Genomic DNA, 24,485 nt, shown 5'->3' with positions numbered 1-24,485 from the left:
TTTGTTCGCCGATTCAAAGGTTTTTTGTTTCATTAATTTAATCTTCCACTCTATTTCCTGGTTTATCAATTTAGAATATTGTGCTTGATGAAGCTTAATTTCTCTCAGCGTCGGCTGTGACTTCGGGTTTGATCTTAGCTTCTTTTCTAATTCTTTAATTTTCTCCAGAATTTTATCTTTCCTCTCATTTTGTGTCCTTTTCTTTACAGCATTCTGTTGTATCAAGAACCCCCTCATCACTGCCTTGCTTGCGTCCCAGATGATTCTTTTTTCCACCGTAGTATTCAAGTTTATCTCAAAATAGTCCTTTAGAGCTTTTTGGGCCTTCTTAATAATCTCCTGATCTCTAAACAAATTGTCATTCATCTTCCATCTAAAGGAGCCGGTTGGTATTAGTGTCAAGTCCATCTTTACTGCATTATGGTCGGAGCAGGTCTTTGGGCAGATTTCCACCTTCTTGACCTTGGGTGCCAGACCTCTAGATATCCATATTTGGTCGATTCTTGTCCAAGTCAGTTGGGCTTCAGAGAAAAATGTTCCCTCTCTTCCCAAGGGGTTCTTTGTCCTCCAAATATCAATCAAATCTTTAAATCTTCCAAAGGATTCTCCCTGCAGAGATCTTTATTGATAAAAAGACCAAGAACAATTCTGGCTAATCCTTTTAGTATTTATTCAGACTTTGCGTGAATAGATTTTCTTGCTTATAGACAGAACTGCCTCTCTGCAACTTGGGACTGCAATCATCAATAGGCAAATACTGTCTGTCAGTTGGCCATGGCTTTTGCTATTTTAAAGATTTGCAAAGATTGCTCTCTAGCGTTCTGACTCTGCATTGCAGACGTTATATAATCCTGTCAAACTCCATTAGCTGTCATTGAAGGGAGCACCAAATGCAAGTTGGATAGGCTGTGCATTAGTTATAAATTGAAGCGTTATAAGACCTGTCTTTTTCATCTGACTTTTAGAGGGCAGAGTGAAGCTGTCAGAAGGTTAAATCTTTTTATAATGTATTGGACCATTTTGGAAGTTTTGTATGGTTTTGTAGTTGAATCATACTCCTCACTTTCTGGGAACAGCAAGCATGCCCCTTGCCCCCAATAATTCCAGGATGGGATCTCAAAAATGCTTCACGTGTACATAGGGAATTGATCTTTCCAGATTTTTCCCGGCATGACCTGACCTAATCCACATTTCCGAGGCTAGTGTGCAGGTTGAACCACAGCTTTCTATTGGGTTTTGTACCTCTCTGTATGCTGTGACACAGTTCTTCGCTAAAAAATTATCAAAACACATTCGAAAATTATATATTTTAAGAGAAAATTAGAAAGGAGTAGAAACAGAATGGAAGGAACTTACACTTGCAAAAGTGACATGCACTAGAAATAGAGTAAAATGCCCATCTGCATATCAGTGTCTCAGTAACCCCGACAACCACACTATACGTTAGACCACTATTACCCCTATATTGCAGATGAGAGGCAGAGGTTGAAAGAGAATTGGGCCTTTTCTCCTGTACTTATGTGTTTCCATGAACGGAAGAAGTTAAATATGGCTAAGATGCATTTGCAGGTATTTTCACATACTCTGATTATACAGTGGTACCTCAGGTTAAGTACCGTATTTTTCGCTCTATAACACGCACCCGACCATAACACGCACGTAGTTTTTAGAGGAGGAAAATCTGTAGGCATGCCACCCGTAGGCATTCCCTCCATAACACGCACAGACATTTCCCCTTACTTTCTAGGAGGAAAAAAGTGAGTGTTATGGTGCAAAAAATACGGTACTTAATTCGTTCCGCAGGTCTGTACTTAACCTGAAACTGTTCTTAACCTGAAGCACCACTTTAGCTAATTGGGCCTCCTGCTGCCTCCGCGCCGCCAGAGCACGATTTCTGTTCTCATCCTGAAGCAAAGTTCTTAACCCGAGGTACTATTTCTGGGTTAGGGGAGTCTGTAACCTGAAGCGTATGTAACCTGAAGCGTATGTAACCCGAGGTACCACTGTATTCAGATTCCTGCCGCACCCCACCCCTAAATCTAACTGCAGCTGTTGCTTATTGTTTGTTCCATTTCTGCAGCAACTCCTGCCCCATGTCCGCATTTGGGACTCTGTTACTCTGAACACGCTGCATGTCATTGGGATGGGATTCTTTGACCGGGCTGTCACTTGCATTGCATTTTCCAAATCGGTAAGTGATATCTCTTTATGTATTGTTGATGCGCTTTTTGCCGTATTTGCAGTTCTAAAATCTGTTGTCATAACTCAATGGGACAGCTTCCTCTGTAAGCAAATGCTATTCACTTCTGTGTTAGGTTGTCCCCAGTGGAATGCACCAAATATTATTTTACTGGATTCTAGTTTTGCTGAGATAGTTTTGCTTCAGTGAAATCTTTTTCTTAGGCAAGAAGGGTTTAAACAAACAAAGAAACAAAAAAGGAATTCCCAAACATTTTTACTTCTTCTACAAGTGGAATTTTCATTTGTTTGCTGCAGATCTGTCTGTCTGAATTTGTGACCAAGAAGTCTGCTCATTCTTCCCCTTTCTCCCCTTAAAGTTTAGGGCCAAATTAGTTGTAATAAAACAGCAGAGGGCCTTCTTGTGATGCCCTCCCATCAGATGTCAAAGAGATAACCAATTGCATGACTTTCTGAAGACATCTGAAGGCAGCCCTGTATTAATAAGTTTTTAATGCTTGATGTTTTGTTGTGTTTTTATGTTGGAAGCCACCCAGAGTAGCTGGGGCAACCCAGTCCGATGGGTTGGTTATAAATTTGTTGTTGTTGTTGTTGTTGTTGTTGTTGTAGTAGTAGTAGTATTTTTGCTAAACAATTTTTTGTATATTTTCCTCAAACCTGCCAATAACACATCTTCTGTGTGGATGATGTTGTTTTGGTTTCATAAGGACTGGCTCGTAGAGAACTGCCTTTCCAATTAGAATCTGTGGTGATATTAAATCACTTTTTGGTGCATTCCTCCAGTGAGATATTTCATGTTCTATTTCAGAATGGAGGGAGTAACCTTTGTTCAGTGGATGACTCCAACGACCATGTGCTTTCAGTGTGGGACTGGCAGAGAGAAGAAAAGCTAGCAGATGTCAAGGTATTTTGCAGTGAGATTGCTTTTATGCTACTTGAGACCCACCAGGTTTGTTCCCTCGCGCCTACCCCATTGGTGCCATATTCAGTGTAACATCTTGTAAGCATTGCTGCTAGCCTCCATTGTGGTCCAGCAGCCTCCCCTTATCTTCTTATTTGGCCTATATCTATACAAATTAATGTATTGCAAGGCACTTAACATCCCTCAGCAGCATATGAACTGACTATTGATGCTCTTAATGTTGTCTGTGGGCATTTTGACATGTCTGGGTTTTTTTTGCAAATGTTGAAATAATTTTTCCCTCCTTCTAGTGCTCTAACGAAGCCGTATTTGCCGCTGATTTTCACCCTACAGACACTAATATAATAGTTACTTGTGGGAAATCGCATCTTTATTTTTGGACGCTTGAAGGCAGTTCTCTCATTAAAAAGCAAGGCTTATTTGAGGTAACAAGTGCTTATGTTCATGGGGGTTACATACGGAAGTTACATAGAAGAAGCCTATAGCCAAAGAATGGGCTGGCTGGTTCAAATCAATGTATGAACTTCACCCGTCTTTCTCCCAGTGTTGTATCTCTGGTCTTGTTGTCCTCCTAGTGTCACCAGGTCACAGTGCTGAAGGAGAAGCTGCCCATGGCAGGATTCATCCAACAGGGTGTAGACCAGGGTTTCCCAAACTTGGGTCTTCAGCTGTTTTTGGACTACAGTTCCCATCATCCCTGACCACTGGTCCTGCTAGCTCAGGATGATGGGAGTTGTAGTCCAAAAACAGCTGGAGACTCAAATATGAGTTGTTGCTCTCCGTTCTTGGGTAAAAGCATCACGTTACCTACTATTGCAAACATGACTCTGATTCATCACACTTGCTCTTCCTTCTTCTAGTCAAAACTTGTATATCTTTCCAGCATCTTAGAATATTGGCTGTGATGGTATCTTTATAGTGCACAACCCAAGATCTCCATAGAGCCAGTTCCACAGGTCCAGTGATACTTTGTGGCTTGTGTTTCTCAAACAGCTGCAGACTGCTACCATTGCTGCATTGCAAACTACTGTATTTTTCCGTCTATAAGACACCCCCTATTTTGGGGGACTCAGATTTAAGAAAATGGGGAGAGATGTATCCACGTATAAGATGCCCTCTAATTTGTGACATTATTTTTTAGGGAAAATACCTAGTCTTATACATAGAAAAATATGGTATTTGTCAAACTGAGAGTTCAAAAGCCACATGATTTTTAAAAGCGTTCAAAGGGAAGTGCTGAAGATCCACTGGTCATTTGCATGACTTTGGGTCTACCTATAGTTGACTGTTGAGTCCAGGCCAAGCATGTGGAATGTGGAATTTCCCCCATATTTTTAGGGACACAATCTGGAATGTCACTACTTTAAAATAACAACAAAACCTTACATTCCACAACCAGGTATTTTAAATGCAGTTTTGATTGAAAGGGATTTCTTCAGAAAGGAAGATAGCTTTGAATGCATTATTAAACAGGTGTATTATGGCATGGATAAGGCATATGTGCAATGTATTCTATTTAATATACTTCAAGAATTTGTAAACATATGTTGATGTAATCTGTAAAACTTGCAATCTCTTGAGTGTTACTTATTTCTCTTGATTTTTATCTTGTGGTAAGCATGCAGTTTTGAAATTATCTAAATTGAATAAATAAAAATATATCATAAATATGTTATTCCCCTGTGATTATTATAAATATATCAAATCTCTTACCATACAGAAACAAGAAAAGCCAAAATTTGTTTTGTGTGTGACGTTTTCTGAAAACGGTGATACGATTACTGGCGACTCAAGCGGAAATATCTTAGTATGGGGGAAAGGTAAGAAGAGTAAGCTTATAAAACAGTAAATGACTACGTATGACAGAGATTTAACAGTTATTTCTTCTGGATTTATGCAAGTGCTTATTTAATTTTCCCTGGAAATAAAATGAAATAGAATTTATTCAGAATCAATTGGGGGAGGGGTATATTCTGTGAGCGTTATTGCCCCTGCAAAAAGTATGCTACTTCTTCGTAATGGAAGGTTTGAGTAGAGCGAAAAATGCTTCCCTTTATGAGGGAGGGGAGGAAGCATTGCCCTGACTCGGAAGCCATCTTGTGAAGTGGTTCTGGCTACGTGGCCTAATAATTACATCATGCTGGCTATGGGATTCCTGATTAGCTGGGATTATGTTGTCAGCCTTTTGATGGTGATTGGCAAAAATGGCGTTAAAATACCTGCCAAGAGGGGGTAGCGAACAGGCATGAAAAAAACAAGATGTGCAAGGAGCATTTCAGTCCCCCGGAAGCAGAAAATAATCACCTGCAAAACATTTGACATGGTCCTAGATTGATAGCAGACACCTTGCATGTTTCAATCTTTACTACAAACATGGTTTAACAAATTAAACAGCTGATTAAGTTCTGTGGCTACATTTAAGAAATAAGCTCCAAGACTCACTGCAGCCACAAATATCTACTGGCCAACTTAAACCTGTTGGTTTAGACGAAAGGTATCGTTCAGTGTCCACAATATTACTTATTTACTTACGTTTCTGTGGTTTATATACGGCCGTTTGCACAAGCCCCCAGGTTGGTTTACAACCAAATAAGAAAATCTGTATTAAAATACATAAAGGATATAAAACATTACAGTTCTTAAAATGCATAGCATAACAACTTTAAATAGCAGCTAATCCAATTATCTAATCAGGTCTTTCCTCCTCCAGACACCCTCTGAAAAAGGTGTGTCTTAAGCAGCTGCCTTAAACTACAGGGTGAGACCAGATGAACTTCAGAAGGGAGGGAGTTTCATATGTGACAAAACAGGCTTGCCATAATAAATAAATAACTGAATCACCAAATAAGATATACTGCTTGGTTAATAATTTGTTTTCTTCCCATATCTAGGTACCAACAGAATAAGCTCTGCAGTTCAAGGAGCCCACGAAGGTGGCATTTTTGCACTTTGTATGTTGCGAGACGGAACGCTTGTGTCTGGAGGTGGAAAAGACAGAAAGCTAATATCTTGGAATGGGAATTACCAAAAACTTCACAAAACAGAGGTGATGTCATCAATCCTTCAAAAGCGACATCTTAGCATTTCCTGTTTGAGAAGAGAATTGTTTTGCAGCTCGAATCCTGAAAAAGCTTTTCCCCACCCTGTCAACTTTTAATAGACATCACTGTTTCTCAGACTAAGAATATGAATATCAGAAGGGTCATACAATGCATAGATTTTGAATACATAGATACAGATCCCAGACATTTGCCCAGCATAGTTCTCTACCTTGAAATACATTACATTGCTTGAATCATGAGAGGGAAAGGAAACAAGAAAACCCTTCAATGCAACCTCTCCTTCTTGTTAACCTCACCAAGTTGATACCTTTATTTTTCTCTGCCTGCCTTCACTAAACAGCCCTGGACTGTAACTGGTCTCACATACTTCCAATACTTGGTAGAGTGGTATGGTACTTGAGTAGAAAGAATAATAGAGCCCCAAACTATCCCCAACAAAAAATACCCAATTACGCTTTTACTGAATAGTTTCGTAGAATAAGAAATTAAGCAGGTTTTGAGCAAATGGTTTTAAGTTACTCATAAGAGCAAATTGAAAAACCAGGTAGAGGAAAAAACTCACCCAACCTTGCGTATTCTGGACTGTTCCCTTAAATCAGCCAATATTTATCAGTTTGCACCCTTCCTGGTCATCTCCTGGTTTCTTCCTTCCATAGTTCCCAACTGTGCTTTCTTTTTAGTATTCCAGCTCTCTTACAGCATTTAAGCCCCTTTTCTCTCTTTTGCAGCTCTTCAGGTGTCTGGCTCCACAACCTTCTGTCTACCCCATTTTCTAGCTTATCTTAATACAAGCTAGGCTGTGTACACTCTCACCATTTTCATCAAAGATTCATAGGAACATGTATTATACTGAGCCCAGGCTATTGGTCCATCTGGTTCATTGTCAACACTTACCGACAGCAGATCTGCAAATCTTCCAGCCCTGTCTGGAGATTCTGGGGATTGACCCCTAGGACATCCTGTATGCAACGCTGATGCTCTACCGTGGAGCTACAGCCATTCCCTGATTGCATCCAGTGTGCTCCAAACACTGGTTAGGGGAAGCAGTGTACACACAACTTCCGCCGCCACCCATGCCTGTCCTGTTGTTTCTTACAGAATGCTGTGGTTTCCCCAACCTCAAACCAGCTTTGATCCAAATTGAGAAAAGGGGCAGCCTGTCTCGTTTTAAGCTCATAATGTGTATGCAGCTTTAGCCAGTCTGTATTGTTTCAACCATGGGTCTCGCAACAGAGAACAAGGTGTAAAAAAAATAATAGTAATGACAGCAAAGGAGAATATTGGCCTGGGGGTGGGTAGCTCAGTCGGTAGAACACGAGACTCTTAATCTCAGGGTCATAAGCTCAAGCTCCATGTTAGGCAAAAGAATCAAGCCTTGCAGGGGGTTGGACTAGATGACCCTCATGGTCCCTTCCAACTCTATGATTCTGTAAAGGGGAACAAGGAGCAGGAAGTGATGGCAAGCCCACTGCTGAGCAACTCAAGTGTTTAGATGAATTACTGAATAAAAATGAAAATCACTACTTTTTTGCAACACTAGCACAAGACACTTCCCTTAAGTGTCTCATTGGAGGAGGGAAATGGCCGTTACACAACAACAAACCATGCAAAGAAAACAATAGATATCTTTCGTAGAATTGTAGAACTGGAAGGTACCCCGAGGGTTATCCCTTGTGATGCAGGAATCTCAGCTAATGTATCCATGGCAGATAGCCATCCAACCTCTGCTTAAAAACCTCCAATGAGAGTCCACCACCTTCTGAGGAAAGCAGTATAGAAAATGTACACTTGAGGGGGGAAACTACATGCCAGCTTGATTAACCAATATGCTTTTGAATTTTGAAAATAGATTCCAGAGCAATTTGGGCCAATAAGAACAATAGCAGAAGGGAAAGGTGATGTTGTGTTAATCGGCACCACTCGAAATTTTGTTCTACAAGGTTCCCTCTCAGGAGACTTTTCTCCCATTACCCAGGTAAGTACTTTTTTGAGCCCATTCCTTCTTAAGACCAAAGTTTTTAAAAGACAAAATCATAGCGTTCATTTTTTAAAAATCTGAATTACAGTGGTGCCCCGCAAGACGAATGCCTCGCAAGACGGAAAACCCGCTAGACGAAAGGGTTTTCCGTTTTGGAGGTGCTTCGCAAAACGAATTTCCCTATGGGCTTGCTTCGCAAGACGAAAATGTCGCTAATAGCGCTAAGCCGCTAAGCCGTCAATGGGCTTGCTTCGCAAGATGAAAAAACCGCTAGACGAAGAGACTCGCGGAACGGATGAATTTCGTCTTGCGAGGCACCACTGTATAAGAGGTTCCTTGATCTCTACTCTGGAGGAGCTGAGAGCTTGCTGAATGCGTAATTGCTGCTGTCACATGACGTACGAAAGGGGAGGTGGACAGGACGCTGTCCCTCAAAGCTTACGAACTCCGTTTGGGTAGTAGAGAAGGAAAGGGGAGAGGAGAAGGGCAGTGGGGCAAATATCAATAAGCGAAGTTACATCCGCATAGGTTTCATTTCAGTTGTGGGTGAAAGTCCTAGAGTTAAGCAAAGCTATTAATGAAAAAGAGGAACCAGAAGGGGGATTTGAAGGAAGAGGGAGAAGGATTCTATGTGCCCCCCTCCCATTATTACCAATAAAATGTTAGAGAAACTCACAGTGTTCTGTTGTTCATGTTCTGATGAAACATTGCTGTATTTATTAAGGGTCATACTGATGAGCTTTGGGGACTAACAGCCCATCCTTCCAAACCTCAGTTCTTCACTTGTGGGCAAGACAAACACATTACACTCTGGGATGCCATCAGTCACCGTCCGATCTGGAACAAAATTATAGAGGTATGATATCCTTTTTTCATAACCCCACCACCACCACCTTTAACAACTACAGTGGCAGTGTTCAGACATCAAGGTAAACTGTCGTTAACGGTTTACTCTGCACAAGCTGATCGTGCGCTTCACTTCTTCTATTTTTCTAGTACTGGAGAGCAACGTCTCAATTCCTGGTTTAGTTTAACCTCTGAAGCAGGGGTCGTGGATGCTTTAGCTTGGATGTAACAGGAAGTCAGAGCTTGGAGGAGAAGCAAACCATTAACAGTGTCTTAGCATAGCAAGGATACAGTTTTGCCTACAAAACCTACAAATGGGGATTTATACTGGTCCTTGAATGTGTACTGATTGACAAAAACTAAATAAGACTCTGATCTAAACTTGTAGAAAAGGTACTCTGATATTAAGTGGAAATGGAATTAATGTTGTGGTATTGCTTAGGCTTGTCAGTTCCCGTTTAAGAACTTACATCTTGCTTTTTGAACTTACTCTTCAGAATGCAGAATTATATTGGTTTTATACCAAGTTAATAGTCCTGACTTCCCCCAAAGAATCTTGAGAATGGTAGCTTGCTGATAATTTTCTATCACAAGCCTCTACTGCACCTTCTCACAGTTGGCTTAGCAAAGGGAATCTGTAGCTGAGCTTGGTGTCAGAAAGGCTGGAATGAGGTGGCTCATTTGTTTCCCCCAGCAATAATGGCTTCTGCCCCTGTCTGCTTGCGTAGTCTACGTGACCGCTTGGAGCAATAGCCAAACGCAGTTCAAGCAAATATCATGTTACTGGCAGTGAGTCTGATGACACGGATGAGTTTTTATTTCAAGAATGGTATGCTTCAACTTGAGAGACTCTTAACATTTGAAATCCCATCCAGTGCAGCACTGTGCAGGCATTCCTCCAAGCTGGATATACCTGCTGAGCCTTGGTCATTTCTGAAGTTACATTTCAGCCCGCTAATGGCAAATTTCAGTTTGGCAAATCTCAGTTTATGCTGATGAGGGTGACCTTCCATAGTCTGTGAGGAATCAACTGCTTTTACAGATGAGAAATTATCTGATCAATTATGGTTTGGTGCCTGGATGATAATAAATAGGTCTGCTCCAAAACTGATCTGTGTTGCATTGGGACAAAGGTGGGAATAATATTTCTGTTGTGAAATAATGGTGGTCGTTAGGTATGGTGTTGTATCTCGTGCTCACTGAACAAGCTCATTCCTCACTGGGCTGTTTTGAGGGTGGGGGATGCTCCTGAAATTTGTTTGTTTTCCTCCTGAACATATTTTGCACTTCTGTAAACCTTGGGGTTCCTGTGCATCTGCTGATCATATATACTGTAAATATTAAGTGGGCGTGTTTTGGAGATAACCCAGCACATAAACACTGTCAGTACACTGGTGGAACAACAATATAACAGAATAAAAGCTCCCAATTCTCAAAGTGTTGGGGGGGGGGCAGGACCATGGACATAGCAAGGATTCTTGTTTGGGGACGCAGGACTTTGTTGGGGGGCAGGACTGACATGTTTGGTCAGTTAGTTAAGTATTTCTATTGTTTTACTTGATGTTGGGGGGGGGCAGCTGGTCCCCCTGGCCCCCCTTAGCTATGCCCATGAGCAGAGCTGGTGACCGTGTTCGTAGTCCCCGCCATGTGTGTCTGACAAGAGGGCAGTTGAAGTCACTGGGTTTAAACAGGCTTACTCTGTCGCAGATTGTGGCCGTACATTTTCAAAGTGGAAAAAAGCACTTCTCTTATAGTGAATGGACATAAAAACAAGCAGGAAGAGATTAATATTTATTAACTCTTATTTCCCATTCCTCTTGATTATCACTTGTACCTCTTAGGTTGAGTTCACCTCTTACTCTATAAGAATAAATGTGCATCAACTGCTTTGTGAGCATGGTGCTGATGAAGGCAAATACAGTGGTACCTCAGGTTACATACGCTTCAGGTTACAGACTCCGCTAACCCAGAAATAGTGCTTCAGGTTAAGAACTTTGCTTCAGGATGAGAACGGAAATCGTGCTCTGGCAGCGGCAGTGGGAGGCCCCATTAGCTAAAGTGGTGCTTCAGGTTAAGAACAGTTTCAGGTTAAGAACAGACCTCCGGAACGAATTAAGTACTTAACCCGAGGTACCACTGTACTTAATTTGCTCTGAGCAGCAGAAGCCAATTTTGTGTGGCGGTCGGCCTGTTGTTTGTTAGGCATCACTTCACCTGAACATGAAAATTAGCACCTTCAGGAGATACTGGGGTAGATTCCCATGTTCTCTCCCAAGCACCACTAGGGGTTCCCAAGGCCTGCAGAGGTGGCTTTGTCTTAGAGCCCTCTTAAGTATATTTCTGAAACCCTGGCACCTCCACTGCAGTCTGCTTCCCAAGTCAGTCACTTTTTAAAAGAAGGAAGCATTTCTTTTCTTAAATGGCAGATTTCCTGAAAGATGTTCTCATTTTTGAAAACAGTTCTACTACTATTACTATTGCTATTACTATCACCAATAATGACCATAATATTCTGGTCGCTTTATGCAAAAGTCTCTTAAGCGAATTAACAAAAGCAAAGCAATGAAATCAATTAAAATACATTACGCTTTGTTGTTATTGCTAACAATTAGATCTCCCTCCTGCCCCTAACCTTCACCCAGGGCAGGTTACAACAACGAAAACAGTGCAATTTAAAACAAACTAAAGCCATCGAACTATTAGCCAAGGGCTCTTCATCCCAATGTATTACATATTGTGTATATTTCATATACACAGGCGGAGAGCCTTCTCGGTAGTGGCACCCACCCTGTGGACCGCCCTCCCTTCAGATGTCAAGGAGATAAAGAATTATACAACTTTTAGAAGACATCATCATCATCATCATTATTAATAATAATTTATTTATTAATGTGTTTTTATTCATTTGGTCAATTTCTGTAGCGCTTAATATCTAACAATATCTCTGTGTGGTGTACAGAAAACTAAAACAGTAACAGCAAAATAGTACAAAAATGCAAGTTGGTAATAAATAAATAAATAAATAAATAAATAAATAAATAAATAAATAAATAAGGCTAAATTCCTTCTTCTGACACACTTCCCCACTCAACATCTCTCAGTCTCCTGGCTCTCACCCTCAGGCTGCCCACAACTGTGTCCCACCAGCTGCATTGCACACACCCAGTTTCAGGCAGGTTGTAAATTTTGTGAATTTACCAGGGGCTCCCAAATTGGACTCTCCTCCACTCTCAGTTCTTTCTCTGGCCTCTGCACAGGTCTCCTCTTCCAGCTACACACACATATATCATGGATGCCACATCTGTGTATTTCTTTATATATCTAAAATATCTTACATTATTCATTTCTCAGTGTGTATTAAACATCTACATTGTACAATAATAATATTTCTTTACACCATCATGTTTCGGTTTTAAAAAATAGGTTAGGTTTTTGTTCAGATTCCCCATCCCAGAAGCAAAACAGCCTTTGGCATTTGACTTGGTAACACTGAGGCTCAGCTTCTGCATATAGCAAGGGTACAGACCATGCCTGCTGTTGCATAAGCCCCACTCCTTTCAAAGAGGACTCACAGGTGACGTGCCTGGTACAGTGAGCTCTTGGAAACTTAACCATTCCAATATGCATTATTGTTACAGATTGCTATAACTGTTGCTGTAAATATGCAATTTCTTTGAAACTTCGTAGGATCCAGCACAGTCTTCTGGTTTCCATCCTTCAGGGTCCGTGGTTGCAGTAGGAACCCTAACTGGAAGGTAAGAATAAGAAGAGCAGGGGCATTTGCTTTGGGGGTAGTGGGCATTCGTAAACCCTGGATACGTATTCATATAACCCCTCATGCAGGCGTGCGGTGAAACTTTTCAAAGGGGAACAGTGAGAGCCAGATGCTCTAGCTTGCAAGCCAGATAGGACAATGTCGCATGTGTGAACACCACACCTCTCTTGCTAAACCAGGCAAAAGCTTCCTGGGCTTTGGGAAGGAGGCGCCAGGCTTTAATATTGTAATACTCTAATTTACCAGGAACATTTAGGGGACTGGCTTAGTCCCCCTAATCCACTGACTGCACACCACTGCCCTCATGGGGACAGCCTTCATAATTTTTCATCCAAAAAGTTCTCTTCCTAATGTCCATCCACTACTTGAAGTGTTTTATTTCCTGGTGAAATATGCAAAGGATGGAGCAGAAACTGAGTTCCCATCGTCAAAGTCCACTTCCTGTCTGCCCCATCTCCCTGGCGTCTTTCTTTCCAAAGGACCACATAAAACCAGTGATGTGGGTTTTCTGGGAAAATTTCCCATACAAATTACCATAATTTGAAGAGGGTACTTTGCATAAGACGTTTGCGATGCTTTGGAGAGTAATCTAGTATAGCATGCTTATGCTACATGTTTTTAGCAAGTAAGGCTAAAAATGCCAAGCTTCCCTAATGTTGCATTTGGAAATTGACATACGTTCATTATATGAAGCACTGGAGACTTTCCCACCCCATAGGGTCTTAGTACAAGGTGCAAAGTGGTTTGCATTTGTAAAAGGCAAATATTCCACACCAGCAAAATATTTCCCATGTGTCAGATGATGTTAATCCTGACTGTCTCAAAGCAGTAATGAGCTACGGTTTAGTAACATTTGATAATATATTTTGATGCTATAATGATGAAAACACTTCTCGTTTATCTTCTGCTTAACAAAGCCTTCTCGCCTTTCATTGTTCAGTTTCTGGTCCCCACACAAAGCTACTGTTCGGAAATGGAGAATGGTTTGGTGGGGGCAGTGGGCTAAGGGGTGGCATGATCAAGGTTTATAAAAGATGCACATGGTTTGCAGAAAGACAAGTTTTTCTTGCTTCTCATAATACTTGGAACTTGAGTTTGTTCAGTAAAATGTATCCACAATGGATTCAGGACAGGTATGGTGCTTGCTTATCCCATCATCCCTATCTCTGCCCACTCTAGCCTTCCTGCATAATAATAATAATAATTTATTATTTATTATTTATTATTTATTATTTATTATTTATTATTTATTATTTATTATTTATTATTTATTATTTATTATTTATTATTTATACCCTGCCACTCTGGTTGGCTTCCCCAGCCACTCTGGGTGGCTTCCAACCAAATATTAAACTACAGTAATACATCAAACATTAAAAGCTTCCCTAAACAGGGCTGCCTTCAGATGTCTTCTAAAAGTTTGGTAGTTGTTCTTCTCTTTGACATCTGGTGGGAGGGCGTTCCACAGGGCAGGTGCCACTGCCAAGAAGGCCTTCTGCCTGGTTCCCTGTAACTTGGCTTTTCGCAGTGAGAAAACCACCAGAAGGCCCTCAGTGTCCGGGTAGAATGATGGGGGTGGAGACGCTCCTTCAGATGTACTGGACCGAGGCCATATAGGACTTTAAAGGTCAGCACCAACACTTTGAATTGTGCTCGGAAATGTACTGGGAGCCAATGTAGGTCTTTCAAGACCGGTGTTATATGGTCTTGGCGGCCACTCCCAGTCACCAGTCTAGCTGCTGCATTCTGGATTAGTTGTAGTTTCTGGGTCACCTTCAAAGGTAGCCCTAAGTAGAGGACATTGCAGTAGTCCAAGCGAGAAATAACCAGAGCATGCACCACTCTGGTGAGGCAGTCTGCAGGCAGATAGGGTCTCAGCCTACGTACCAGATGGAGCTGGTAAACAGCTGCCCTGGACACAGAATTGACCTGTACCTCCATGGACAGCTGTGAGTCCAAAATGACTCCCAGGCTGCGCACCTGGTCCTTCAGGGACACAGTTATCCCATTCAGGACCAGGGAGTCCTCCACACCCGCCCGCATTGAGGGGAAAGTACTGAAAGGGGCTTCTGCTGTTCAGCTGAACATGCTTAAATGCCTCTCGTTCGTTGGAAATTGTGAATTAGATCAGAATCAGAGATGGACCCTTTGTCTTATCCAGCAGGGTTGTTGCTATGTTTCTTTGTATTGGGATCCCTGACTGTCCCACTTCACCCCCTTGCCGGTTCTATCTTATACGGCTTGTTGACTTTTCCTTCCACTGTTTTCAACAGGTGGTTTGTGTTTGACACCGAAACAAAAGATTTGGTCACCGTACATACAGACGGAAATGAACAGCTCTCCACAATGCGTTACTCACCAGGTTTGGCATTCTTTGTTCAGCTGTTTGAACAAAAAAAGGGGGGCACTGAATACTGTATAAAAAAGTGTTTGTCAATCCCTAAATATCACAGTCTTATATTTTTATGCTTTTCTGTCAGCGTATTTAATCACTGGAGATTAAAAGGTGCATAGCTTAATGATGGATTCATTTTTAAATCTTCTCTTTCTTGAATAGAAAAATTGAAGCCTACTTTGGGCCAGCTCAAGTGACCTGTGGTTCCCTTAATTTGCCAATTTACAGGAGCAGTTTTTAATATGGCAAAGGTGCCATGAGTTGACCTTTTCAGTCAGCTCGCTTAATTTTAGTGTGGTGCCAGGATGCAGCTCATGCATTGTGTTTAAGAATACATTTGAAAAGCATGTGAATCATGTACCGTGTCACAGTGTCGGTGTACAGAAAGAGAAATTTGTTTAAGGCTTTAGGGGAAAGTATTCCATCTTGTTCTATATACCATGTTATTGTCACCAAAAGTATAAATTTATATTCTGCCTAATCGCCCTGACAGGATCCTTAACACAAAATATGAACTAAAACTCCCATGTGTAAAACAGATCAAAACCCCAATTAAATAAATTTCATGGCTAATATTAGCAAAAAAATAATAATCATAAAATGGTGGCATAGAACAAATTAATAATGTATTTAATAGGTTTTTTTAAAAAATTGTGATCCACCTTGGAATTTTCTATGAAAGGCAGTATTAAAACACTTTAATTAATTGATTAATACATCAGTCACCTTAGCCCACAATTTGAAAGGCTTCCTGAAACAGCTTATATAGAGAATCCCACAACACAGATTCCACCACAGAAGTCCTGCTTTTTATAGATACTGGTATAAAGGCCAGGCTGTGGCACCTGAAACAGGGCTTTCTCGAATTCTTTCTTTTAAGCCCATGTGGAGAGGTACATACGTGAGAGGGCAGCCTTGCCACTATCCTGGTCCATGTATCCTATAAAATTCATGTAAATTTATGTAAATTTCAAATGTTCTTAAAATGCTTGGTTGGGACTAGAAAGAGGACATTTCTGTGGCTAGGCCTAGGCTCTGAAATTCCCTCCCAAGAGTGATATGTCATTCCTCTTCCAGGAGCTAGTGGAAACCTTATTTTAAGAAAGCTTTCGGCTTGTAGATATGTGTCTTACAATACTGGTTTTAACCAACCTCATCCAATCTGGTAGCCCAAAATATCCAGAGGCCACAACTCCCATCCAGCACAGCCAGTATGAGGCGATAGGAGCTGTAGTCCAAACTTCTTCACTTACTAATAATAACTTCTGATGCTGCTAATGCTGTATTGTTGATTTTCTGATGCTGCACGTAGTATTTTAAATATTTTGGTTGCTGATGTTTTAGATTATTAATCTTTTGTTATTAGACTTTTGTGAGGAAATGTAGGGTGCGGATGTTTTCAGTCGGGGATAGGAAACGTGGTCCTTCAGAGGTTCTTGGATTCCAGCTTGCAATTCTGACATCTCTAGGTCCACAGGTTTCCCATCAATGTTTTGAATAAATAAACAAGGAAGTAGTTTTGCATTTAATCTTATTACTGAAATTCCAGTCCGAGGGGCATTGCTTCTTCCTAATCAGTCTGATTTCAGCCTTATGGTAAAATATGTATTCTCTTTGTTTTGCAGATGGCAACTTCTTGGCAATAGGTTCTCATGACAATTGCATTTATATATACAGTGTTAATGACAATGGGAGGAAATACAGTAGAATTGGCAAATGCTCAGTAAGTGATCACATAACTGTTTAAAAATCATCTCCAGCCTTTCCCTTTTTTCCCCTTTTTTTGTAAAGTTGTTTAACATTCTCTTCGTGATTTAATTTAATATCCCTAAAGGTTCGGAAATGGCAACAACCCTTTCAAAACATTTATAAAATAACTTTAACAAATAATATTCTGTAGACACACTGCTCATTCTCCAATGTTAAATATTTATGCAAGCATAATTATTTCCAAAACTTGCACAATATATTCTTGTGGAAGAGTATTGCGTGAGAAGTTTGGTAATATTGAAGACATATTTTTAATATATTTTTTTAAAAAACAACAACAACAACAACAACAACAAAAATACACCATCTGGAAATGGATTTTGCCCTCCACCCAAGAGGTGGAAGAGAGTCGAGGAACACAGCATGGAAAAATTCTATCAAGGACCACACATTGGTCTGGATAGGAAACAGCAAAATACCTACAAAAGCCTAAGGCTTAAAAAAGGAGTGTGTGCAGCTCACATGCCATTCACACAGATAGAAAAATCAGTTCTGGATGACCTGCTTGCAACACAAAACTCCTGTCTGGAAGCATCCTTCGTTCTTTTAGCTGCAAGAGACTAGCCCACAGCTATCTCTCTGAGAGATGTGAACTGATCTCAATTCCGTTCCAGTAAAATTACGAGCAACTGAGAGACTGAACCTTTGACACTTATTCAATATACCTAGTTTACAGTCAAGATGGCTACAAGGTGGATCTATATAACAGGCAAAAAAACCTTTCTTTGACATTGATAGAGGGTCTAGAAGCTCCTAGTTCCCCTGACAATTCCACCAGTGGAAGGATAGGTTGTTAGGGTTGTAAAAGGTAAAGGTAAAGAGACCCCTGACCATTAGGTCCAGTCGTGGCCGACTCTGGGGTTACGGTGCTCATCTTGCTTTATTGGCCGAGGGAGCCATATCTAAATACTGATGCCTATTACCTTTTTGTGCTTTGATCTGTAGCCCAGATGGCATTTGAGCCACTACATCCTCCCCTCTGGTTATATTACATGTGAACTGAACTTTGGGAGGCATGTACCACTATTTTCTCCCAGCCCAAAGAGCACCTGGAACGTTGGACTGGAGCCTATGCTTCCAATATGGTGACCTGGGTTGCTACCAAACACAGGTCACCCACTGCTTTGAATGTAAACAAAGCTTCAGTGTGCCTTTCCATGCAGCTTTTTATATGTGCTCCAGTGTAATTCTATTAGGGGATGTTATGTCGCTGGAATTAATATAATGCATCTCTCTCTACAGGGTCATTCCAGCTTCATTACTCACTTGGACTGGTCTGTTAATTCTCAGTACCTTGTGTCTAATTCAGGGGACTATGAAATCCTATACTGTGAGTAACAAATAGTATTCTGCCCTTGGTACAGGGTTCATGCTTGGCTGCTAATAGATTCCTAATATGAATCACAAATCACTGCAGAGCAGACATTCGTTTTTGTCTCTTAAGTTTCTTTGCTGTACAAGTTAATAATCGATGTCACCCCCCCCTCTCTCTTTCTCTCTCTTGTGCTCCTCCCCTTATTTTATAGGGGTTCCGTCAGCTTGTAAACAAGTAGTAAGTGTTGAGACCACTAGAGATATAGAATGGGTTACTTACACCTGTACTTTAGGATTCCATGTTTTTGGTAAGTATATAATAATAATAATAATAATAATAATAATAATAATAATAATATGTTATTGTTTGTACCATGCCCATCTGGCTCGGTTCCCCCAGCCACTCTGGGCGACTTCCAGCAAAATATTAAAAAATATTTAAAAACTTCCCGATACAGAGCTGCCTTCAGATGTTTTCTAAAAGTTGTGTAATTCTTTATCTCCCTGACATCTGATGGGAGGGCATTCCACAGGGAGGGCGCCACTGCCGAGAAGGCCCTCTGCTTGGTTCATCCCAAACATTTCAATAAAGAAGTTCTCACTCTTGTTTCAGGTGTGTGGCCAGAAGGTTCAGATGGCACAGATATCAATGCTGTCTGCCGCTCGCAGGGGAGGAAACTGTTATCGACCGGTGATGACTTTGGCAAAGTACACCTCTTCTCTTATCCATGTTCACAGTTTAGGGTAAGGTACCAGCCACGTTATCCTTGCAGTTGTAAAAAGGATTATTTTGTAAATAGCCATCAAGTAAAAGGATTAATTATTGTAATTTGATTTTCTTGATGTTATTGCTGCTAACCATTTTATTGGCGATTTGAGGGGAAAGTTAATCTATAATAAAACATATAATTATCATAATTAAAACTTTCATGCAAGTTAACCTGAAGATTATTGACAAATTGCTTCTGATATACTGTATTTTTCCATATATTGGATGCCCCCATGTATGGAACGCCTCCTATTTTTGGGCACCCCAAATTAGGAAAATGGGGGAAATTGCCCTGACTTGTTGAAATTTGGGGGTGGGGGAGGATTGCCCAGAGGCTAACAGCCCCACGCATCTAACAGGCCATCTATCAGCTGTTCCCTCGCCGGCAACTGCTGAGCTTTGGGGGGGGGGCAGAGCTGAAATTTTTTTTTGGGGGGGGGGAGAGTGGTGAAGCTTTTTCTTCAATTACTTTTAGCACTACTCGCCTTTCCTGCAAAGCCTCCGTATAGCATTCTGCTTGCCTCCTCCCACGCTGCCCGCCCTACAGCTGGGAGGGAGGCTGTTGGCAGTCCGTTTTTGCTGTGCGGTGTCTTCGCACGTCTCCATTTGTGCATGTGCGGTGCGACGTTACACAGGAAGAGCGCGGTGATTGAAGTAATATCCCCCCTCTGCGCCTTTAACATCAGTGAAACATTGCGCCTTATGCTCCTTCTGTGTAGCGTTGCACTGCCGCACACAAATGGAGCCGCACAAAAATGCCATGCAGAAAAAACAGACCACACACGCAGCCTCTGCCTGTAGGGTGGGCAGAGTGGGAGGAGGCAAGCAGACTGAGAATGCCCCACAGGGCATTGCTAGAGCAAGTTCCGTATTTATTTATATATTTAATTGCTATATTCTGTGGATAAGACGACCCACGTTTTTAGACCTAAAAAATGGGGTAAATTAATAATAATAATAATAATAATAATAATAATAATAATAATAATATTTTTTTATTTATACCCCACCCATCTGGCTGAGTCTCCCCAGGCACTCTAGGCAGCTCCCAATCAAATGTTAAAAACAGTACAGCATTAAATATTAAAAACTTCCTTAAACAGGGCTGCCTTCAGATAAAGATAGGATAACTGCTTATTTCCTTCACATCTGAAGGGAGGGTGTTCCACAGGGCGGGCGCCACTACCAAGAAGGCCCTCTGTCTGGTTCCCTGTAACCTCACTTCTCGCAATGAGGGAACCGCCAGAAGGCCCTCGGCGCTGGATCTCAGTGTCCAGGCTGAATGTTGGGAGTGGAGACGCTCCTTCAGGTATACAGGGCCAAGGCCGTTTAGGGCTTTAAAGGTCAGCACCAACACTTTGAATTGTGCTCAGAAATGTACTGGGAGCCAATGCAGATCTCTCTGGGAGCCAATGCAGAAGACACCCTTGTCTTATAGACGGAAAAATACGGTACATGCCCCCCCCAACCAACTAAGCCCAATAAGACATTATCGCTTCATGTGCCTGCTGCAAACAGCTGGATAAAATCTGTGAGCACCTTGTCAAAGACAGCACGGATTGCTGCCTGTATCGCCCCCAGTTAGACCACACAAAATGAGTGTTGTGCAGAGTGTCTTTGTTGGGAAGTGCAGTTAACAAACACAGGACAAATAGCTTTCTCCCCCCCCCCCCCCATATTGTGGTTTGATTGATTGAAGCAATGTGACATTACTTCTTTGTCACCAGGCATACAGCTATTGGTTACCGTAACTTCTTGTGTTGTCAGTGTTTACACTTCCATTGCTAATGACCCTCTCTTTTCACAATGTCTTCCAGGCTCCAAGTCATGTGTATGGTGGACACAGTAGTCATGTAACCAACGTCGATTTTCTATATGAAGATACTCATCTCATTTCCACAGGTGGAAAAGATACCAGTATTATGCAGTGGCGAGTCATTTAGAGTAAACCTTGTACGAACATACATGTGTAACCAAGGACTGGCTGTGAACCTAAGTTCTGTACGCACTGTATATGTAAGAGTTAACAAATGGTTGCCGTCTAGCCTAGTCACTGTGATTTTTAAGTTTCAAATCCTTACAAACCTCAGGAAAGCTAAGTTCTTGGCTGGCTGCCGTACTTATTTCAGTAATTCATAAAGTATCACTTAAAAAGAAAAAACAGCAACAGCAGCAACACATCATTACTGCTCTTTTTGTTGTACAACCTATGAAGCAGTACAAGTCTAAAATGAAGTATTGACTTGGATGCTTATGCAATATATATGAACAGGACTTTTCTATTAAATAGTCACAAAAAAGCTTATTGTAATATTACATATATGTGCTTCACAGTTTCATTATTTATACTTTGTGCTGTCTAGCTGCGTAGTTAGAATATCTATAGTCGGAAAACTGATGGCATTCCCATAGATGGCAGCAGCAAAGAATTTGTATGGAAAGCTTAACCCAAGCTCAAAAAACAGAGTGAACACGCCACTCAGCGTGGCTGTTCCGTGGTAGTCATTTTAATGGGACTTGCGTAAGTTTGTCATATGAAATGAAACAGATGTTTCACTCAGCAGTACTTTCTGGGTTTTCTGGCTCCCACAGTAAAGAACTTGTTTAAATAATGTGAATGTTGGAATAGTCATTAACTTGCAATTTTTCCTGGCATAGCAAAATATTAAAAGTTCAAGGATACAATCTAGCAAAAGTTGGTTAAGACTTGACTTCCATAGAAAAACTGGAATGGGGTTTACTTGTAATCGACTTGAGTCTTAACTGGTTTCAGTGGAATAAGCATTTGCTAGATTGTACCAAGATTTTCTCTCTCTCTTTGAAATCGAGCAATTTTAACTTGAATATCTCAGCAGGGATTACAGCTTCAAGGTGGAAGCTTTTCTCACATATATGTTCACAATTCCTTATTGAAAAATAACGAACCAATATGGCCACATCTCCGTTATTCAGTTAATAGAGTGAACCCTAATCTGTATATTGATCAGCATGAATGCAACTACCTTATACACGTGTAAAAAAATAAACAAATTAGCAATTCATAAGAAATAGTAAAGCATTCTAAGCTTTACTTGCCTGTTGCTTATGGATATTGTATATTCGTATTATAAGGTTAAGTAGACAAAAATATAAAGGGATCCTTTGAAGCGTACCACTCACCTACAGAGGAGAGATGGGGAAGTAAACACAAATAACTGCTAAGAAGACCAGCTGGACTGCACAAGCAACCCAAGTCTTCTCTTGGGGCTGCAGTGTTTTTAGGACTATCAACAAAGTAATGTGCAGGTCATGACATGTGTGCCCCAGGAGCCTTTGCAGTGTGGCAGAGGGTGCCTGACTTCAGATCATGTGCTGGTCATAAGAGTTGGATCTGCAATGGAGGGTGTGACCACAGCTTCCCTGAGAGATGCCTGTCCACCTTTTGCTTGGATAGTTCCACCGAAGGAGAGGCCACCCACCTCCTGAGGCCATAGTTCCACCCTTGAGCAACTCTTGCTGTTAGGAAATTTCTCCTAACGATCAGCCAAAATCCGCTTTGCCGCAATTTCCACCCGTCGGTTCTAGTCCTTTCCTCTGGCGAAGCAGAGAGCAAGCTTGCTCCATCTTCTGATGCAGCCATTTGGGACAGCAAAACGTGGGGGGGGGTGCCCACCATCGCAGTGCATGTTCCACCATACCCCCCCCCCGTGTGTTTTGCATGGACCAATATTTATAATATGAAATAAGATTGTGTTTTGCAATGAAGTAAGAGAGGAGGTAGCATAAAATAGTTAAGAAGGCCTTATTCGTTTTGATTGTGACACAGACTGAAAAATTATTGTTTACATTGGGGAATGTATCTAAAGACTTTAAATGAGCAGTGTTGTTGTAAGCAGGCTCTGTAAAGCTCAATAGGAAAGTTTTTCTTTTTCTTACAAAGGATAGGAACATGCGAATTAATTGAGCTCTGAAGCACGGGTTGTTGAGAGTTACTTTGATGAAGATTTAATAAGTTTTTGAAGCTTTTTTTATTACATCTTCAACCTGCTACACTGAAAGTGCAGGACACCAATAAACATCATGTATCAAGAAAAATTGTTCTGATTCGTTTATATCGCACGACTCAGCGTGGTTTAAATTCTGCATTGAAGCTGTGATATGCCACAGCAACAGCAAGAACATTTCCTTTGTGTTTTCAATTACAAATTGGGATAAAATTTTCTGAAAATATCGATGTCAGATTTACCATCATGGATTATATTTTCAAATTCCTGTTCAATCCTTGATTTTGACAAGAAGCAAGTTTTTTTTAGGGGGGGGCGGGAATAATTTTTATTTGGTTTTACAAATCTGTTCACATTCACATTCATCCATAGTAAAAAAACAAACAAACAAAAACCATTCACAAGAGTCTTCAGAATGTCAAGACTTCCCTTCTTCCCTCTGTGGGTTCTTTAAGTACCTTTTAAATCTATCCAGTTTACTGTCCTCCATTGTATCCAAAATCTATGTATCACTGCAAGAGTTATTTAAGACCTGCTAAAGAGTTTAAGTGTTTACAATGGTCTTTCAAATATAATATAAATTTGTCCCAATCTTTATTGAAGTTTTGATCCTCCTGTTTTCCGGTTTTGCTGGTTAATCTTGCCATCTCTGCATAGTCCAATATTTTTGTCTGCCAATCCACCCTGGTAGGTTTCGTATCATCTTTCCAGCAGCCATAGTAGCACATATAAAAAGTTTTTTCAGCTCTTTCAGTATCTCTGCCCCTACAATTCCTAACAAAAAAGCTTCTGGTTTTTTATAACAAAGGTTATTTTAAACATTTTCTTCGATTCATAATATATCATTTCCCATAATTTCTTTATCACTGTACAATTCCACCACATATGATAAAAGGTCCCTTCCATTTCCTTCCATTTCCAAGAAACATTTGAGCTTGTCCTATACATTTTTGCTAGTTTGGTCGGGGTTAAATGCCAGCGATACATCATTTCCATATAATTTTCTTTTAATGTATAGCACACTCTAAATTCCAAATCTTCTCTTCATAATTTTTCCCATGCTGTATAAACAAGTTTTTTTAAAAAAACAACAACCAGTTCTTCTAAAAACACAAACAATTCTCACATATTAAACACACACACACACACATATAAAACACATATACACTCCAGGTTTCCTACTGTAACCAGCACATAGTACTGGATACAGGAATATAACTGTATAAATATAACTTACATATTCATAAAAAAATAAGCTGCAGAATTACAGAGTATTTTTTGGTCTTTAATTTTGCAAGCAGTTTGCATATAATTACTTGGGCTTTTTTTTTTAAACAAAACAACAATGCATGAGCATAAGTGAATGCTCAATGCAGGAAGTACTGCAGTGTGACCAAGGAAACAAAAACAGAGACAAACTCTCAGAAAAATGCTAGAAATGTTTGTTTGTTTTTAATGTGCATTTGGGAAAA

At 40.7% G+C, this 24,485-nt stretch overlaps 1 protein-coding gene across 5 annotated transcripts in view; it reads left to right on the top strand.

The window, feature by feature from the left end:
- The window catches only part of EML1 (EMAP like 1), a 136,242-nt gene extending 113,138 nt beyond the window's left edge, over positions 1 to 23,104 (top strand). For all 5 annotated transcript variants that reach the window (XM_079948204.1, XM_079948202.1, XM_079948205.1 and 2 more), the window contains 14 exons: positions 2,081 to 2,191; positions 3,008 to 3,103; positions 3,412 to 3,546; positions 4,842 to 4,941; positions 6,013 to 6,167; positions 8,033 to 8,158; positions 8,886 to 9,017; positions 12,695 to 12,762; positions 15,056 to 15,144; positions 16,803 to 16,900; positions 18,190 to 18,277; positions 18,474 to 18,569; positions 18,875 to 19,005; positions 20,848 to 23,104. In XM_079948204.1, coding sequence (XP_079804330.1) covers positions 2,081 to 2,191; positions 3,008 to 3,103; positions 3,412 to 3,546; positions 4,842 to 4,941; positions 6,013 to 6,167; positions 8,033 to 8,158; positions 8,886 to 9,017; positions 12,695 to 12,762; positions 15,056 to 15,144; positions 16,803 to 16,900; positions 18,190 to 18,277; positions 18,474 to 18,569; positions 18,875 to 19,005; positions 20,848 to 20,973 — 1,551 coding nt within the window. In that variant the 3' untranslated portion in view covers positions 20,974 to 23,104. The remainder of the gene's footprint in view (positions 1 to 2,080; positions 2,192 to 3,007; positions 3,104 to 3,411; positions 3,547 to 4,841; positions 4,942 to 6,012; positions 6,168 to 8,032; positions 8,159 to 8,885; positions 9,018 to 12,694; positions 12,763 to 15,055; positions 15,145 to 16,802; positions 16,901 to 18,189; positions 18,278 to 18,473; positions 18,570 to 18,874; positions 19,006 to 20,847) is intronic.
- The last annotated feature ends 1,381 nt before the right edge of the window (positions 23,105 to 24,485 follow it).

Source organism: Podarcis cretensis (assembly GCF_951804945.1).
Source record: "Podarcis cretensis genome assembly, chromosome: 1".
NCBI lineage: Eukaryota > Metazoa > Chordata > Lepidosauria > Squamata > Lacertidae > Podarcis > Podarcis cretensis.
This window is presented reverse-complemented; position numbering and strand designations above follow the sequence as displayed.